Source organism: Takifugu flavidus, chromosome 1, assembly GCF_003711565.1.
Source record: "Takifugu flavidus isolate HTHZ2018 chromosome 1, ASM371156v2, whole genome shotgun sequence".
Classification (NCBI taxonomy): domain Eukaryota; kingdom Metazoa; phylum Chordata; class Actinopteri; order Tetraodontiformes; family Tetraodontidae; genus Takifugu; species Takifugu flavidus.
The window spans coordinates 5,023,576-5,037,318 of record NC_079520.1 but is presented as its reverse complement, the minus strand read 5'-3'; the positions used below and the strand labels follow the sequence as shown (position 1 = coordinate 5,037,318).

At 44.9% G+C, this 13,743-nt stretch overlaps 1 protein-coding gene across 4 annotated transcripts in view; it reads left to right on the top strand.

Moving 5' to 3' along the window:
- LOC130527289 (neuropilin-2-like) overlaps nucleotides 1-13,743 on the top strand; it is a 65,734-nt gene that overhangs the window by 23,487 nt on the left and 28,504 nt on the right. For all 4 annotated transcript variants that reach the window (XM_057035649.1, XM_057035639.1, XM_057035629.1 and 1 more), the window contains exons 5-10: nucleotides 1,082-1,237; nucleotides 1,320-1,489; nucleotides 3,782-3,937; nucleotides 9,784-9,928; nucleotides 12,609-12,784; nucleotides 13,044-13,217. In XM_057035649.1, the coding sequence (XP_056891629.1) occupies nucleotides 1,082-1,237; nucleotides 1,320-1,489; nucleotides 3,782-3,937; nucleotides 9,784-9,928; nucleotides 12,609-12,784; nucleotides 13,044-13,217 (977 nt within the window). The remainder of the gene's footprint in view (nucleotides 1-1,081; nucleotides 1,238-1,319; nucleotides 1,490-3,781; nucleotides 3,938-9,783; nucleotides 9,929-12,608; nucleotides 12,785-13,043; nucleotides 13,218-13,743) is intronic.

Here is a 13,743-nt window from a genome sequence, read left to right as displayed (position 1 = left end):
GGAAGGCAGAATGTAACAAGTAAATATCACCTCCATATTTTATCAGAACTTTTAAATATTATTCGCAGACATAATCTCTGTAGCTGTAAGATTCCCCCTTCACCTCCTCCTGCCCGTTTTCCTCGCCACTATCTAAAAAGAGTTATTACTGTTATTGGCTCGAGAGCGCCGTTTCAAATCTCCACCCATTTCAAAAAAGGAAGAGAAAAAAGTCAATAGCACGGATCGATCGTGGGCTATTTTCTCATCTCCCACCTCCACCTCCTCCTCCACAAGCCTCCACTTGCGTGTGGGTGTGTAACTGTAAATGTGGGAGAGGAGTCAGGGAGTAGAAGGATGAATCTACAATCTCTCACCCAGTCATACACACACACACACACACACACACACACACACACACACACACACACACAAGCTTTGTATTATCTTCTGCTTGTGTTGACATGTACAAGTTGCGGACTTAGAGACGGTGATAGAGGGCAAATCATTCTGATCCGGGATTTAAACACAAGTACATCGTGATAGACTTTATGAAGCCCTGTCCAGGCTGCTGCTGGAGGCGGACGGATGGAAGGATGCGCAGATGACCGAGAGGGCAGAGGTGATGTCAGCAGAGATAATGGAAACAAAAGAGAAACGATGCAGTTGGTGAAGGACGGAGGCAAACAGATGTGAAGATTATGGGATTGATGCAGGAATAAAACCTAATAAAGCATTTGGACACCTGGCTGAATGAAAGCTTGAGAGTGACTTATGTGGGTACTACATCTAAAGTCCCCTTCTGCTCCATGTGCTCAACTCACCTTGACTCTGCTTTTCTGTTTCGTGACTGGGAAATTTAGTACCTGTATAAGTGTGGGGATTTTTATTACCCTTAAAGGTCAGCGGTTCAATCTTCAGCCCTGGTAGAGTATGTGAAAGTGTCCTTGAACCAGAAGCTCATATTCTTCTCAACGCTGTGCAAAACAGTAAATGAAAACTTTAAGGTTGAAATTGACAAATGAACACTTGAAAAGTGATGAGGTGGAACCACAGAGGCCTAACCTGGAACATTTTTAAAGTCAGTTTTTTGATTCGACAGTCGGGCCCCTGATCGGCCGATACTGCGGGACCAGGGTGCCTCCTGAGATCCACTCATCGACAGGGATTCTCTCTCTGTCCTTCCACACCGACATGGCCGTTGCCAAAGATGGCTTCTCTGCTCGGTACAACATGACACACAAGGAAGTCAGCGAGAGTAAGTTTGGCATTTCTTTGTAATCTACTTTACCATGATAAAAAAACAGAACAAATGGATTAAAATCCACCCCCCCTCGCAGCTTTCCACTGTAGTAATCCATTCGGTATGGAGACAGGCAAGATCACGGATGACCAGATCTCAGCTTCCTCAAGTTTCTATGATGAACGTTGGCTGCCGCGACAAGCCCGTCTGAATTTCAACGACAACGGATGGACGCCCAATGAAGACAGCAACAGAGAATACATACAAGTGAGTGACGGCTTGTGAGGTGATGATTTGAACTTTGGGTTTACTGCTGGTGACATTTCACTCTTAATTACTCATGACCCCTGATGTTGTACTGGTCTGGCTCTAATGTGGAGATCTTTTACTAGACTCGAGGATAAAATGATGTGAACCAGACATACAATTCTCAGGGACACCAGATTTGAATTACTTACACACAATAAGAGGGGAAAATTATACAGCAACTTCCTTCTAGCCTAAATTGTGCTGTTGTGCCACAGGGCGTAAAATAACATTGTCCATGGGGTCCGCGTGCAAAAGAGAGACAGGGGGAGAAAGAGTTGAGTGGGAGGTGTAGTGGAAGTTGCTGGATTTCTGGGACATTGTTCCAACACGGTACTGACTTCATGTCATCTCTGTGACGAGGCTTTCGGGGGGAGTGCAGGAGAACTTCACTCTCCCCTCTGACACAAATGTGTCTAAACAAGCCTACTTGGTGATCTTCAGTAAGATGCCTTTTTCAACCAGCAGATTATTTTGCTGGCTGCCACCTTCTTGTAACCCTGCAAAAACCACCCACGGGTTTTATTATATTTTTATGCATGCTCATGACAAGTGCATCCTTTGTTATCAGTGTGAATCGTGTTTTACCCAGTGTTAACTGCAGTCTCTGACAGCCAGGGTCAGGTTTGGACCCTGTGATTTTTATGTTTTCTGACTAAATCTTCACTGCACAATCACACCACAGCAAACCACCGGACAAGCCCTGTTTTTACATTCCATTCTTGTGAATCTCTGTGGTTTTATGGTTGAAAATGTGTTGCTTTAAAGAAAAGATTCAGAAGTTTGCTCAGTCAACAGTGGGGGAGCGATTCCGGTTTTCTCAGACAAGAGCCAGACGAGCACCTTATCGTTTAATTTGTAAGAGTGATGACACAAGCACAGATAGCCAGACACAGATGTGGGATTGGAACTCTGGCTTCATTTGTTAGAGGTCCGCTGTGGACAATCTGATGTCCAGCAAACACAGGAAGGGACTGCAGCCAAGAGCCAGCACGAGGCCAAGGCTCCATCAGTCTTCCTTCCTGCTTCACCTTGGCCCCAGTTGACAGCTCACTCCACCCACTTCATTTCCACAATTAGCTTAAGGACTTGTCTAAGGTAAATAGCTTTAACACGGCACTTTTCCGGAGCTTCTTTTGAGCAGACATAACATTTCCTGATGGGCTGTAGCTATTAGAGTTAAGTCAGATGAGTGCATCACCCCGCTGACTCATCAGCTGACTGAACATGAAGCTGACTTCTCTGTCTGATTGTTAAGTTCCACAGAAGTTCTCAGCTGTTCTGTTGTATTATCACCTAACGCAAAACAGGAACCTGTGTGTGTGTGTGTGTGTGTGTGTGTGTGTGTGTGTGTGTGTGTGTGTGTGTGTGTGTGTTCCTGGATGAACTGCTCTTAACACTACAGCGTGCAACTGCCTGTCTTGGCAACCAGCTGTCATAAATGCCAGCATGCCTCTCCTTCTATTTTGCACAGCATGGTCCCTCAGAATTCTGTGTGTGTGTGTGAACGCGTGTTTGCATGTGTGTGTGTCCTTTCTAGTACTCTATGCTTGATATGCATATGCATGTGGCTCATAAATGTGTTTGGTTTATATCTCTTTTAAATTCACTGTAGATAATGACATTCTATTATAGCATTGCATAATAAATCAATTGAAAATGTTCAATGTATGTTTTGTGAGTGAATAAAGCTAAATTTACACATTTTCAGCATCAGCTCTAATTAAACGCATCAAGCCCAGGCCTGAAAAGCTGAAGATTTCTGTAATAAATGATTTTGCATCGATTTACAGAGCGAGAGAGACACTTGCCCGCCCATTTTAGGTATCTAAGAGTTAAAGAAATATGTGCTGTCATGTTATGTCTGCTGGAAGGAGCTTCCAGCCAAATCTGAGGGGAGGATCCCACTGTAGTGCAACACAGACAGTGCAGTATCTGCAGTAATGATGAGCATGTGATCATGGCTGCTGTATAAGAGGACATTAAAATGAGCCCCAGGTTGTTGCTATTGATCTGGAGCAGGAGACTCAACGGTGAGAAAGGGTGAAGGAGATGTGAGAGGAGTGGTTAAGATGAGAGATACTTTTGTTTATGACGAATCATGGCCCTGCCGTCCACATCCTGCCTTTGTCCTCTTTATCTTCTCTTTTTAACGGTCCTGGAATTTGTGTCATTAGAAACATGCTTCGCGACTGTCTTTGGGACCTTAAAGCAGTGACAAATATTTATATGTTTCTTTGATCTCTCCAACAGGTGGACCTCCATACTCTGAAAGTTGTTACAGGCATCGCCACGCAGGGTGCCATTTCAAAGGAAACACAAAAAGCTTATTATGTCACCACCTTCAAGCTGGAGGTCAGCACCAATGGGGAGGACTGGATGGTCTACAGGCATGGCAAGAATCACAAGGTAAGCTGAGAATGGTGCACAGACGCACCCCAAAAAAATAATCTGGATGCTGATAGGAGACACACGTTTAGGGAAAATACACAAGATGGAATATATACACCACATGAGTTGACCGCAGACCACAAACCTAGCTGTTGACTGCAATTACAGTCTTTCCACCATCCTTCACTTGGCTTCAATTAAGGCTTTACAACCAAGCCAGATTCAGCAAATCGCTCCAAGTGATACTTTACATCACCGACTTCAGCTACACTTTGGACTGTAAGGTCTGCTTTTCACATCCCATCTGGTTTCTGTTATGGACCGGTCAGAGTTCTGCCTCGTGTTAACCACGATGGGCGAGTGTTTCTGGGCCGTTTCTCCCTTTTCATGCACAATGAATCACTAGCGTGTGCTGCCGGCTGAGGTGGATGGGTAGAAATGAAGTCAATGATAACAAGGCTCTTTTTAGATGGTTGCAATTAGTATAGGAATGTTCACGTGGCTGTGGCTGCTTTTTCCATCATTGCTGTTCTCCTCCTGCCGTGGTGGCCACATATGTTTGGGCTGCGGTCTAACACCACATCGAGCTCTGGGCTGTAAACCCTTATCGCTTCATAGACGCTACTGCGTACACTCGCACAGGCCGAGACTCTTTACAGCGTGTGAGTGTGCAACAATTATGGCATTACACGGCTAATCAATCACGCTGTCAATCCAGTCAATTGGAAGTCAGAGTCGGGCTGATGCAACAGAAATCCAACATGCAAACAAGGTTAATGATGATTTTTGGGGTTAGTTATTCATGTCACACTCCGTAATCCCTCTTGATTCCCCCATAACCCTTGAAAGCTCGAAGCTCAGTGCCCCAGGAGAGCCTCGACTCTGTGTGTGTGTGTGCGTGTGTGTGTGTGTGTTTGTGTGTGTGTGTGTGTGTGTGATGAGAGGTTTAAATAAATCAGCAGCAACTTTGAGTCGAATATCCCTTTCCTTGTGTTTCGTGTACGCTTACATATGCACTGGCTAAACCAACTGTTGTGGGTCTTCCACCCCCCACCCCCACCCCTCCTCCTCCCCACTCATCCCGGTGAAACAGTCTGCTCTGTAATCCGGTGCTGCTCAGACACGTCAGTCCTTTCATTTGATCTGCTACTGTACATCAATCACGAAGAGTGCTGAAAAAGAAGAGGAATGTAACGGTGGTCATTTATCTGATTTATGGTGTCAGCATCTTGCAGGCCAACGTCTGTCCACCTCAGCTGACACGCAGCCGGTCAGTGTCGGCTTCACCATCCCAACTGTTCACTTCAAGAGCATGAGTGAGAGTGGGTGTCATAAATAACCCACCTAGCAATGACAGGGAGGATCTTGGTTGATAGTTGATGGTTGGCGTATGTTAAAAGCTTAAGGTTTTCTCCCATTGATTAGTTTGAGGCGTTCTCTGAATGTGAAAATGTCGAAGGGCTCCCTGCACCCTGCACCCGTCTTCCTTTATATTTTCATTTACTCTGTTCTTCATCACAATTGATGCTTTTAAAGCAATTTACCCACAAATTGGGTGTGTTTGTGCACATTGCTATGGGTGTGGTCTTGAATAATGATTTATTTAAAAAGGCCATAGATGGTGGTTTAATATTTAATTCAGAGTAATCAAATTTATTTCAAATGAACATGTGGGCTGCCATAAATGATCTGTGCATTCTGAAATTCAGCTTAAAATGATGACAAAGGCATTTTTGGAACATGTCTGCATTCCAAAGGTGTCTTTTGAGGCGTGATGATATTTATTTTAATACTTTTTCACATTTAATGACACATTTGAGTTACATCAATTCAAATTTTAAAGGCTGCAGAAAAATCTAGCAGAAAAAAATCTCAACAAAATTGGCAAAAAGAAGCGTTCAAAGAAGAAGTAACCTGCCCCCTTATTGTTAAACACACTGTTCGGTATTAGATTGCAACATTGTTCTCTCTTTTACTGCGTTCCTCTCTTCTCGTCTGTACACTTGCCAGTTCTCGCATCCGCTCTTGAGTGATCCGGTCATGTCAGATCATTTGACTCTCGTAGTTTCGGTTCACGCACAAACTGAGGAAAGAATTATGAAAACGGTGATTACAACTTCGACTGTTTTACAATTAGGAATCAGCCGTCGGCGGTGGTTACAGAGGTTGCTTGCATAACAAGAGAAAAGCACTAATCTTCTGTGGAGAAGCGATGTTTGAGTTTGAGGCTTCATCAAGAAGGGCCAGAGACCTTTCATTGGGAAAGGTACATCTAAAATCTCAATGTGGTACAAATGGCATTACAGAGCCCTGCTGGATTGCTGCAGGCAGAGTTGTCTGAGGCCATTACAAGGCTGGACCTCAGCCAACACAAAAACCACCTATTCCCACCTTAATCTGTGGGAGGGAGGATGGATGGAGAGGCATAGAGAGAGATGTAGGAGGAGACATAAAGAGAGAGAGATGGAGGAGGAGAGACGTGGGTGGAATATGAGCAAGGGAGAGGGATCGTGATGAAAGGAAAGTTTTGGAAAAGAAGGGGAAAAAAATAATAGCATTGCAAGAGTGAAAGAAAACACAACCAAAAGGTCAACCAGTCGAGCATTAAAGTGATAGAAGAGAAAGTGAGCTGTGCAGAAGGATGGAGGAACTGAACGAGCGCGGCGGGTACAGGAAGGAGACTCTGAAGGAAGGAGAGAGGAGTGATGGAGAGACAAGTGTTCACAGGGGAAACAGCACACAGGGAAAAAGGGGGGACGGATGAATGGATTGGGGCTCGGAAGAGAGGAAGAATAATGAGAATAACAGACCAGGGTGTTGACCACCAGTCCCTGTGGATGGATCAGAGGTCCCAGAAAACACAGCCTGGAAGGATGTCAGGAGAGGGGGAAACGGTATTAAAGGATGGAGAAAAGTGATGAGGGTGGGGAGAGGTGGTGGTCTGGGGGGGTAGGGGAGGGGGTCAAGGCCAGAAAAGAGATTGTGACAAATGAAGAAATGAAAGCTGGGAGAAAAAGACAGGACTAATGGGGTTAATACCAGATAGAGTGTCCTGAGTCATTTGGTTTGTGAGTTATGTGAAGACAGCCCGACACCCCCCCCCCGCCACCACCACCACCACTACCACCACCTGTGTGGTGTGTGGTGTGTGTGTGTGTGTGTGTGTGTGTGTGTGTGTGTGTGTGTGTGTGTGTGTGTGTGTGTGTGTGTGTGTGCGTGTGCATTTGACTAATTTATAACTCTGTCCACACACAGGATGGACATTTTGAATAATTCAGGGTATCTTCCACGGTGTGCTCCGGCTGAGTGTCTGTGCTCTTTTCTTTCACATGTTCCCAGGACATGAATATATTCATTTTAGTCAACATGCTAAACCCGGTCAATGGCCCTTTGTCCTGAATCTGAAACAGATTTAAGGGAGACCATTGTTTCTGTCTGTTACCTTTACCTGAAATCATGAAGATTCCACTTGTTTGCGACTTGTTGCTATGGTAGATGTTATCTTCCTGTATTAGCTGCAACCCTGGGAGCTTCATTACATGTTAATGTCTTTATAGCTTTGACACCACTGACTGCGATGTACACAGTCATTCAATATTCTCTTAATTATAATGATCAGGATGAGCAGGAATCATATTTACGCAGAAAATGAGTTGCAGTTGGGTGTTGATCATACATTATCATATAATCACGGACCCAGTAGGCGTAGCAGAGCAGTGGATTTCTGACACTTAAGATACCGAGGTATTGATTCTGAATGTTTAGAGATTATTTCTGGTTGTATTTCAAAGATCATCCCTTTGTGTGGTGGTGAACTCTGACATTGACCCTCGCTGCTGTTAAATACAGACTATTAAAAAAAAGCTGAAAAGTTTCGCAGGAAAAGTTGTAGCTGTGTTCGGTGACCCTGAGCAAAGCAGGAAAAATGAATCTGACCCCCCAAACACCAAATAATCTGTGCGATCTGTACTCCAAACACACGTAAGAGTGCATGCACTTTCTCCCAAATGCACTTTTTCACTCTTTCGCTGCACCAGGGGAAATCAGAAAACACCCCCCAGCCCCCAGCTCCACAGAGTCTGACTTGTAATTACAGTCCGATGTAATCTCATTTTATGTTTGGGGGCCTTTTGGCATTTTTCCATCATTTAGCTGCGGTTTCCGGCATTAAGGCCATTAGAAGTTCACGAGTTCGCTGGCTCTGACTTTGTCTCCACCATCTTGTGGGTCAGGGGTTCAGTCCTCTGGGGAACTGCTCCTGTTCCCTGCGAGTCACAAACCTCTTTCATCCATATCATGTCAACACTGACGGGGTGCCGCTGCTCAATCGATTGAGAACACACTCGCACATGCACACACACTATAAACAAAGCAAAGCAAATGAACATCTATAAACGAGTACCCAAGCAAGTAATTGCAAAGCCTTCGGCTCAGTCGAACGACTTTGTCTCCCTTTTTTCAGGACTGATGCAACATAGCAGAAAGACTATTGGAGAAAATGGAGGGAGGAAACAGACTTCGCTAATGAAACCGATTTTTTTAGATTGGCTATGCTTAATTTTCGGGCAGAAAATCCTCCTGTGGTGGAGGAGAGCGATGGCAGCAAATAGACGGTCTTTAAGAAAGACAGAAGGGCTGAGAGGAGACGGGAGGGGAGGGAAGGAGCCGTGTGCGTGGAGCCCGGCAGAGATGCCAGTCACCCAGAGAGAGACATGACACCCTGTCAGATGAACAGAGATATAAAGTCGTGGTGTCAAGAGACAGAAGAAAGAGACCGCTTCTGGCCATGTGTGTCTGTGTTCGCTTCCCTCTCATGTGCAGTCACTGTGTGTGCCGCGCGTGCGTGCGTGCGTGTGTGTGTGTGGAGTCGTCTTTGGTCTGTGTTGTGTGTGATAGAGACGGTTAAATCTGAAAGGAATGAGTTTCTGAATATAATCTGTTCCTGGGTGTCAAGAGACTGTTGCTTTGCTCCTGTGCATCAAGGAGGAAAGATTACATTCTATTGTGTGCGTTTGTGTGGTAAAGTCAAGAAGATGCGAGAAGAGGGTGCTCTGCACACACTTTGATTTATGGCACCCTGCCCATCCCCTCTGCCCGGATGTGCGAGCGTGTTATCCCTCCCTCGCGTTTTCTCCTCCCTTGTGGACAGAGACAGTGAATTTCTTAGCAAATGTACAAATGCACATGCCGCTGAAGGAAACCAACATATATGTGACAGTTTATTCCCATTTTAAACAAAAAGTCTTGCTGCGTCTGCAAGAAAACAGTAAACAAGTCACCTCGCTGTTAGCTGTTTTTAACAGTCTACTCAATACACATTTTCTGTAATCAATAGATCAATACAGTTTTTGAAGCATCCTCACTCCTGAACCATGCTAAGTGATTTCCCCTGACTCACATTAAATTAAATACCTTCTGACGTTGGACTGATATTGATATTTTAACTAGCTTAGCAAAAGCTGCCAGAACCGCCAAGTGGACACAAATTTCAGCAAATTGTTGTAACCAATGTTTTCCATTGTGTAAAGTCCTCGACTCTTCAGTGGATGATTGGGATGAATGTCAACGTGAGGTTTTCCATGGGTGTAAAGCCGACGGAGGGTCTCAACAAAGAGCCAAACACTGAGGTTCACTTGAAGGTGTACAAAGGTATAGGGAAGAATTTAGATAACAGCTTGGAACACTGGAATCTGAGTAGAGATGACTTTTTATCATTCAGCTTTTGTATGGAGAATCTACTTTCCTTCCCGGTGATCTTCAGTCGGAGTCATTTGATCGGAACATTCTAATTTCCAGAGGCCAACAAGAGGGAAGACCTCTGCATCAACACTGAACTCATTCTGCTCATGTCCTTGTCTTTACAGGTGTTCCATGCTAATACAGATGCCACAGAGGTGGTCCTCAATCGCATCCCACAGCCTGTCCTGGCCCGCTTCGTCAGGATCCGACCTCAGACATGGAAGAACGGCATCGCGCTGCGGTTTGAACTTTACGGCTGTCAGATAACTGGTGAGAAAGACATCGTGGACAGTTTTATGGCCCATTAAGCACACTTGTAGACTAGCATGGTGCTATTTGATGATACATGAACTTTAACACGTGGTCGTAGTACAAGTGTAACACTTTAGTGACCCAATGCATGCGAATGTGACGTGTTTCTCACTTGGTCGGAAATGACCCGGTGATAAATAGTCCATTCATTCATTCATTCATCCAATCACTGACCACTAATTCATGCTGCGGTTTCTCTAAACTGTTTTTCCTTTACACCAGCTCCACACACACCCACCCTTCCACAATGATGCGCTTGCACTTTCATGTACGGTACATTAAACACACACACACACACTTAAAGGAGCCCACTCCTAATAGAACAATACTGCCGCGTGACGTGTGGGAGATAACATCAGAGAGCACGAGGCTCTCAGCTTTCATCTGCAGCCCTGCAAACAAACACGATTTCAACCAGCATAATCAGCTCAATGCTATAAATAGATCAAAACTTAATTAGAGCGTCTGTGTGTCCGTCTGTGTGTTTCAGAAACCGTGAGAGATTCAATCCATTTGCCTGTGCATGCGTGCGTGTTCCGCAGTATCGTTATTAGGTTAGGGCCTCTCTCTGCTGCCACAGTGGCCATCAAGAGGGCCCAATATGCTCTTATCTAAGAGGGCTATTTCAGCACCCACACAAATCACGATCACACAAAACAATATGATATGCGTGCGAGTGCGTGTGGGACAGTGCGGGATGGAGACAGGACAGTGGCATATACTGGGGATCTTTTCCTGTATCCTCGCCTGCCAAATTCTCTCTTTTTACCAAGCTTATTTTATGAATCACACCACTATTGGTGTAAAAAAGACCTGTGTTGGGGTCTTCTTGACAATGATGAGTTTCTAGCGGAAAGGAGAGGGAAAACACACTTTATTTCCAGCCCAAACCTTATCGGCAAACGTACACAGTAATGGTGTCATTTAATTTCTTCCCTTCCACATAGACACACGTGCACCCGAACACACCACCAGGAGGAAGGCGATAATGCCCAGCATAGGCCCATAAAGGCAGACATAAAGCAGTCAGTCAGTGACATGTCATTAACTTAAATCACACTTTTATGTCTCTCCAATTCTTTGCTACTCCTCCATTTCCAGTGTTGCTCTGTTTTTACTTCCCCTCTGTCCTTCTATTGCCCCAACTGACAGCTTATGTTCCCTCTTTCCTCTCACATCTCTCATTTTCTCCACTTCCTCACTTCCCTTAAATCTAGCTTGTCTGTGCTTCATCTCCTCCCATCTTTTCTTCCTCCTCCTCTAATCTCATTTTTTAGCCCCTGCAGCACCTATCAATTACTTATTTTTCTGCACCTTTATGTACATGTTTTTTTTTTTCCTCACGGCAGACCTGTGTGTGTGTGTGTGTGGCAGACACCAGTGCTCCGTGAGGAAGCCTGACTATTCACATTCTGGGCGTTAGTGTATATTTCACATTGTGTGTGCCTCATATCAGCGCTTTAAGCACCTTCATGCTTTTGCATATCTATGTATTTCTGCTGCTGCTATCTCCAGAGATGGTATTTTCCTCACCTCCCACTGCACCCCTGCTTGAAAAGATAAATCCAGAAATACAGGGAGCACATAATAAATGATACAATAATGGAATTTTCTTGTGGCTAATCAGCTTCTGCGCCTCTTAAGGAGCTTGAGGGAGCGCCTCTCGCAAGGCTTAGCTGTTGTTGTTTATTGTGGATTTATTATTTACCGTCGCGAGGCACGGGTGCAAACGTCACACCATTAAACATTCATCCCCGTGTGGACCTGAAGAATGTCACCATCAATCACCGTCACCCTTCACTGTCAGGCTCCTCTCGTTCTTTTCACTTCTGCCTCCATCTCACCCTTTTATTCACTGGCTTTCTCTTTGACCTTTTGTTTATCTCCTCATCTCCCCATTGTCCATTAACTCCTATTTTCACCCACCTTCACCTCTGAAATGTTCTTTCTCCTCCCCCAGTGTTGACCTTTTTTGCAGTTTTTTTGATGGGTGTTTGACTACAGCACATTTGTCACTATAATCACCAGCATCCATGTGATCTCAATACTCCGATTTGTGGCTTATTTTCCCCACAAAGAAACCCAATGGGATGAAAAAGCGTTGAAACAAGTCGAATGAAAGCAATGGTTCCTGTCACCATCGGGCAGGACTGGAACCAGAGAAAACTAAGTGACACCTGACCCAGAGATTAGCAGTTAGCATTAGCAATCTGACAACCTCACTCAGCAAGTCTGGCTGTTTTTAAATAAGAACAGTCCTTGCATTGAAGGGGGAAAAAAGCTTTCAAAAGATTGCTGTACCAACATGTTTACTTCAGATTCCTGACCATTTCTTGCCAAAACCAAAACAAAGCCTTCCAGCACTGAATTCATTTAACCCTTTTACAACAACAGCCTCATCTGTCCTAGCACACTTTTATTTGCTAAAGTGCCCAGACTGACAATAATAGGATGATCAGAAGGATGAAGTAATAACCACAGGAAATCTAGAATAAGAAAGAGGCTAATACAGTAGCCATATTTGGATTCTAAGAAGATTAATGTACAGAATGAATATAAACTAGAGGTTTTCTTAAGCGCCATTAAAAGCTCCAGCTTCAGAAAAGTCATGACTCCTCCTCCCTTGTTTTTTGTTCAGATGCACCGTGCTCCGAGCTCCAGGGCATGTTGTCTGGCTTGTTGCCTGACTCTCAGATCTCCGCGTCATCCATGAGGGACATCCACGGCAACATGGGTGCAGCCAGGCTCGTGGCCAGTCGGTCCGGCTGGTTTCCTAACCCGACACAGCCCGTGGCTGGAGAAGAGTGGCTCCAGGTACCCTTACCCCACTGGCTCTGTGTCATCTGCAGATAGAAAATGAGGCAGCTGAGGCTGCCATCCAGCCATCTCTGTTCAACATCATAAAGGAGAAAAATCATGTCCAGTGGCTAAATTTGTTCTGCATTGTTACACCCGTATTGATTGTGTGCAGGACATCAGCGCTGCTTTGATAGACAAGGGGGCTGAAAATTGATTGTTTTCTGTGGTGCAGAGAGCAAGCTAGCAATAAAGCTTATGTTCCGCTGTGTTGCAGGTGGACCTGGGTGTACCGAAGATGGTGCGTGGCATCATTACCCAGGGTGCAAGAGGGCTGGAGGGCAGCTCTAGCGCCGAGAACAGAGCATTCGTCAGGAAGTACAAACTGGCTCACAGCTTGAACGGCAAAGATTGGACTTCCATTACTGACAGCAAGACCAGCTTCGCTAAGGTAAAGACGGAGGAAGCACACTTTCCATCATGCCCAGGTCCACGTCTTCCTTCTTTTCACCCAGTCTGGACATTTCCATGGAAAACACACCATTTCATTACAACCTAAGCCACCGTAATAATTCAATTTTATCACCTCGCTCCTCATTATTCATGGGGCCGTCTTTCTACTCTTTCGCTCTCCATTTTTCTCTGTTCACTTATCCGCTATTTGTCTCTCATGGGTGCTAATTAAAAAATGTCTTTCCTGCTTCACCACTCCATGCTGCTGGCAGCCGAAGACACCACGAGTCCGGGCACTTTAAACTCTCCTCTCCTCTCCTGATGCAGTCGTGAAGCTCTTTAATTGTGCTACAGAGTGCCGACTTCTGTTGTGATGGACAAACCTTTTCGCTCCTATTTGCCTGTTTTTTTTGGCTTTTTTTTGTGAATTATACCTTTCAATTAAAGTTTGACAGCGCCACAGAATTGGAGTGCTTTGGACCATGTTTATCTTGTAAGAGCTGTTATTTGGCTGTTAGTCACCT